The sequence below is a fragment of the Gymnogyps californianus genome, chromosome 5 (assembly GCF_018139145.2).
Source record: "Gymnogyps californianus isolate 813 chromosome 5, ASM1813914v2, whole genome shotgun sequence".
Lineage (NCBI taxonomy): Eukaryota > Metazoa > Chordata > Aves > Accipitriformes > Cathartidae > Gymnogyps > Gymnogyps californianus.
Genome location: NC_059475.1, coordinates 2,096,979 through 2,102,968, shown reverse-complemented (window position 1 = coordinate 2,102,968; position 5,990 = coordinate 2,096,979). Strand labels below are relative to the sequence as shown.

Here is a 5,990-nt window from a genome sequence, read left to right as displayed (position 1 = left end):
TTCCTTCGCATGGACAGGGGCCTGTCGCCATGGGACAAGGAGCTCCTGTGGCCATTTGGTTTAGCCATGGCCTCCCCTGCCCTTCCCAGCCTGGACAGCAGGACCAGAAGCAGGCTCCCGCCGGTGCCTGTCCCCTTATACAGCCCCATGCCTGGGGAGGTGGGCAGCCACGCGTCCCTGGAGGCCAGCACCCTGCCCACCACGTCCTGCAGCTCTGCCGATGAGATGGGCACCGTGTGCGAGGTTTGTCTAGCGAAGGAGAGGCTGCAGGGGTGGCTGCTGTGAGGAGCAGCTATAAGCTTCCCTGGCTCCAACCCAGACCCGCCTCTGGCCAAGGCCGAGCCAATCAGCAACAGGGAGAAGCTGCTAGAAGCTTCCCCAGCTCCAACCCAGACCCGCCTCTGGCCAAGGCCGAGCCAATCAGCAATGGAGAGAAGCTGCCAGAAGCTTCCCTCACTCCAACCCAGACCCGCCTCTGGCCAAGGTCGAGCCAAATCAGCAACAGGGAGAAGCTGCCAGACACTTCCCCAGCTCCAACCCGGACCCGCCTCTGACTAAGGCTGAGCCAATCAGCAATGGTGGCAGCACCTCTGTGACAGCATATTTAGAAAGGGGAAAAGATGGCCGAGTGAAGGAGAGGAGCTACAGTGAGGAGAGGAGTGTGAGAGAAACAACCATGCAGACACTGAGGTCAGTGAAGAAGGAGAGGGAGGAGGTGGCTAGAGCAGAGATTCCCCTGCAGCCCGTGGTGAGACAGCAGGCTCTCCTCCTGCAACCCATGGAGGTTAACGGTGGAGCAGAGATTCCCCTGCAGCTGTCGTAGTTTAACCCCAGCTGGCAACTAAGCACCACACAGCCACTTGCTCACTCCCCCCACCCTGTGGGATGGGGGAGAGAATTAAAAAAAAAAAACAAACAAAAAAACCTCATGGGCTGAGATAAAGACAGCTTAACAGGACACAAAGGAAGGAAAAATAATAATAATAATATGGCAATAATACTACTAAAAGAATTAGAATATACAAAACAAGTGATGCACAAGGCAGTTGCTCACCACTCACCAACCCATGCCCAGTTAGCTCCCAAGCAGCGAGCCGTCCCTTCAGGGCACAGGGAAAGACTCAGAGCAGGTCCAGACAAACACCTGCACGTGACAGCCTTCCACAGTCACTGCTGCACAAAGACATTCTCACCCAAATGAGCTACAGCCTTTCCTCCAAAGGGCACTCTGAGCTATCAAGAGTTGGGCATCCTCAAAGGACATATCCCAAAGATCAGCAAGGAGGCCCTACTCACACTGAGCTACCAAGCTCAGGAGGGCATGGAGACCGCTGGCAGGAGGGCACAGTCACCCACAGGGACCCCCACAGCAGCCAGCACCACCCTGCCCCAGGGACACCCCTTCCCTGGCTCCCCCCTCCAGCCTGCAGGCACATCCCACTCGGAGTTTGTCGGCTCTTCTCAGACAAGGAGCAACTTGTCCCTCCCAGAGCCTCTTCCATGCCTCCTCATCCTTGCAGATGCGGTGGGCAACCATGGGCGATTCTGGGACTGGGGTTCCCAACCCACTCACAGGGATGGGAAGCTGCCAGCACGCAGCAGGATGCCCAAAGCCCCGGGGGCCCCATGCTGGGTGGCTGCACTGCCGGCTGGTACCCGCAGCGGGGGTGAGCATATTCATTTGGAAGGGACCTACAACTATCATTTAGTCCAGCTTGCCTGACCAAAAGTCAACCAGCACCCCCAGATCCCTTTCTGCAGGGCTGCTCTCTAGCCACTTCTTTCTCAGTTTATTCTTGTGGACAGCATTACTCCATCCTAGGTGCAGAATCCAGCATTTGGACTTGTTAAATTTCATCCCATTAATCATAGCCCAATGCTCCAATCTATCTAGGTCTCTTTACAAGGCCTTTCGTCCCTCAACCCAGTTTGGTATCCTCAGCAAACTTGCTAATGGTGCATTCGGCTCCTGCATCCAGATCATTGATAAATATGTTGAACAGAACTGGCCCTAGAATTGAGCCCTGAGGAACACTGCTGGTGACTGGTCATCAGCCAGATGTAGCCCCATTCACTACAACCCTTTGAGCTCTGCCCTTCAGCCAGTTCTTTACCCAGCACACCATGAACCTGTTCATCTCACAGTTGGACAACTCATCCAGAAGGATGCTGTGAGGGACAGGATCAAAAGCCTTACTGAAATCCAGAAAAAGAACATCCAGCACCTTCCCTTCATCCACTAGGCAGGTGACCTTATCATAGAAGGATATCAAATCATTTAAACAGGACTTTCCCTTTGTGAACCCATGTTGACTGTGCCTGATGATTGCATAATTCTTTAAATGCCTTTCAATAGCACCCAGTATAATCTTCTCCATAATTTTTCCAGGAACACTAACAGGTCTGTAGTTCCCTGGGTCTTCCTTCACACCCTTTTTGTAGCCTGGAATAATGGTGGCTAGCTTCCAGTCAGCAGGGACCTCCCCAGGCTCCCAAGACCTTTGGCAGATGATCAAAAGGGGTCCTGCCATAACATCCGCTAGCTCCTTCAGTACTCTGGGATGAATCCCATCAGGCCCTGTGGACTTGCGAACGTTCAGCTGATACAGCTGGTCCCTGACAACTTCAGTGTCCACAAATGGAAAGTCACTGTTCCCACACTCGTGGTCCTCCATGTCAGGGGACTGGGCAGCCCAAGGTCAATCGTATTAAAGACTGGGGGGGGGGAAGAATTGAATGCCTCTGCTTTTTCTTCATCCCCATTAGTCAGATGACCATCTTCAAGTATCAGTCCAATATTTTCTTTAGACCTCCTCTTGCTATTAACGTACTTAAAAGCCCTTCTTGTTATCTGGCACAACACTGGCCAGTTTCAGCTCTAACTGAGCTTTGGCCTTTTGTGTCTTCTCCCTGCATAAACGAACCACAGCTCTGTGCTCTTCCTGCAAAGCCTGACCTCGCTTCCAGAGATCATATAATTTCTTTTTCCTCTTGAGCTCCACGAGGAGTTCCCTGTTCAGCCAAGCTGGTCTTCTGCCCCGCTTGCCTGACTTTCAACGCAATGGGGTGGCCTGCTCTTGTGCTTTTAGAAGGTGCTTCTTAAAAACTGACCAGCACTTGTGGACTCCTAAGCCCTCAAAAGCACAAAAGGGTGCTCTGCTAAATAGCTCCCTGAATAGCTTGAAGTTTGCTCTCTTGAACTCCAGGGTAGCAACTCTGCTGTCCCTTTTTCTCATTACACTGAAAATTTTCAACTCAACCATTTCACGATCACTGTGGCCAAGACAGCCGCCTACCATGGCATCTCCCACGAGTCCTTCTCTATTCACAAATAGCAAGTGAAAGATGTCCCTGCCCATGGCAGGGGGGTTGGACTAGATGATCTTTAAAGGTTCCTGCCAACCCAAACCATTCTATGAAGAAGCAACAGGGAGCAGGACATGGGCATAGAAAGGAAACAGGACGCAGCCAGCTGGACAGGTTATAGTGTGAAACAGTGGGACAGGGAATGGTACATAGAGAGACAGAAAAGATAGGGAGAGGAAGAAGGACAGTAGGACAACAAGAATAAAAAAGGGACAAGGAGCAGAACAGAAGAATAGGGAGACAAAGAGGAAGACAAGGATAACAGACAGAAGGACAGGGAGCAAGGCAGAGACACATAGAAAGACAGACAGGGACGGGAAGCAGGACAGAGACGGAGAAAGAAAATACAGAGTGATAGATTGAGAAAAATAAGAAGAGGGAGAAGGAGTGAGGAACAGAGAGAGTAAGAAAGGTACAGGGAAGAGGAGAGGAAGATGAAAATTAAAAATAAAGGACACAGACCTGGACAGAGAGAGAAACAGAGGAGCAGGACAGAGGGATAAAGAGAGGGGGAAATAGGGACAGGAAGAAAGGCATAGTAACCAAGAGAGGAAAAATAAGGGAAAGGGAGCAGAAGAGGACAGAGAAAGAAAACAACAGTGATGGGCAGCAGGAAAAAGATGGAGCACAAAAAGATAGAGAGGAGGCAGAAGGACAAAGGGATAGACAGACAGGGAAAGACAGAGGCAGGCAGATCGTGTGGCCCCACCACCAGACCCAGAGCCCCTCTGCCCCGCTCCTGTGAGCCCCCAGCACCTGCCCTCACCCGGTGGTCCGTAACAGCCCCCGGGCCAGGGGCCACTCCGCAAGACCCTTCTCCCCGGGCCACCCCGGCCCCCTGCCCAGCACTTTCACAGCCCAAGGGAGGCCCAACCCCACTCACCTTCTCTCTCAGTGCAGGTACAGCCACAGCCACAGCCACCACTCCTCCCTTGTCCCACACCAGCCCCTCCACAGCCACCCCAGGGCAGCAAGGGCAGGGTCCCAACCGCCACCCCCACAGCCAGCCCAGCAACATAGCCCCTTTACAGGTAGGTGCCATCACCATCAGCCTCTCTGGCCACGGCTGGAGCTCCTCCAGCCCTGGCCCACAGCTGGAGCACACCAGAAAGGGGGGGGTCATTTCCAGACCCCCACAGAGCATCACCTCTGCCCCTGGGCTCCGTCAGAGCCACTCACCCAGAGCAAAGGGACCACCAACGCAGCCATAAGGAAACAGCAAGTGTTCATTCGTTCATGTACATAAGGAGTCCTGGGAGTGAGCCTGCTACACGGCTTGGTGCCTGTACGCTCCCCCTTCACCTGGGACACCTCGGCAGTCATTACTGGAGCAGTGCTCGCCAGCCTGGTGGGGAACGGTCAGCTCCTGGAGCAATGGGCTGCTGGGCAGAGAGGGAGTGTATTGGGTTTGTGTGGCAAGGTTTGGGGGCCGGGGGCTACAGGGGTTGCTTCTGTGAGAAGCTGCTAGAAGCTTCCCCTATGTCCAAATAGAGCCAACGCCAGCCGGCTCCAAGGCCCTTCCTCACCAAGGAGCACTGAAAACCAGTAGCAGCCTGGACATGATTTTGGGAAAACATTCCAGAACAAAACCAAAACATGTTAGTTCAGTACACTTAGGAAGACTATACCTGTTGACTCTAGTGGGAGATCTGGGGATGATCATGCTCATCTGGATCAACACCAGGCTCCACACCTCCACATACTTCATCAGCAGCCTTTCCTTCTTAGATGTTAGCTACTCGGACCCAGTGTAATGATGACCATTGGGGCTGAGACAAAAGTCATGTCATACACAGCAAGCACAGCTCAGATCTTCCCATTCTGCATCACAGTGACAGAAGAGTGCTACCTCTTGGCCACGATGGCATATGGCTGGTTTGTAGCCATCTGTAACCCCTTGCTCTACCCTGTCATTATGTCCAAGAGGTTCTGTGTGCTCCTTGTGTGTGGCTTCTACTTCATGAAGTGTGTGAATGCAGGTACTCAGACATTTATATTCCTCCTGTCCTTCTGCAATTCCAACATCAATCATTTCTGTGCTGTGGGCCCCATCCCGAAGCTCTCCTGCTCTGACACATACATCACTGATCTGGTCCATTTCACCTGTGCTACTGTGCTCATCACCTCAACCATCCTCCTCATTCTCATCTCCTACATCTGCATCGGAGTTGCCATCCACAAGATTAAGCCCACTAAAGGCAGACAAAAAGCCTTCTCCACCTCTGCTTCCAACCTGACTCCTGCCACCACGTTCTATGGGACAGGCTCCTTCATGTATTTACCGCCCAGTTCAAGATTCTCCATGGAGCACAAGATCGTCGCTGTGTTTTATGCTCTGGTGATTCCCATGCTGAATCCTATGATTTGCCGCCTGGGGAACGAGGAGGTCAAATAAGCCCTTCAAATAAGGCTGTATTTGTCTCCGTGACTACCACAGAGATTCAGGAGTCTGAACAGGTCTAAAAGAACCTGAGAATTGTCAAAAGAGAATAATTAAATGTGCAAGTAGGTTGGCTGTCCCTGCCAAAGAGAAAGGAAAAGGGAGCAAGGTCTAAGACTGCTTGTTGCCACACCTGTCTGTTGTGGAAGAGAGCTGGCAGGCCCCTTCCTATTGCAGGGCTTCC

The 5,990-nt window shown here is 52.4% G+C and overlaps 1 protein-coding gene across 1 annotated transcript; it reads left to right on the top strand.

Annotated features, from left to right (window-relative positions):
• Positions 1–5,176: 5,176 nt before the first annotated feature.
• Positions 5,177–5,761, top strand: LOC127017075 (olfactory receptor 1020-like). Its single transcript, XM_050897956.1, has one exon. It carries the CDS (start codon positions 5,228–5,230, stop codon positions 5,759–5,761), a length of 534 nt encoding a protein of 177 aa, XP_050753913.1. The 5' UTR covers positions 5,177–5,227.
• The last annotated feature ends 229 nt before the right edge of the window (positions 5,762–5,990 follow it).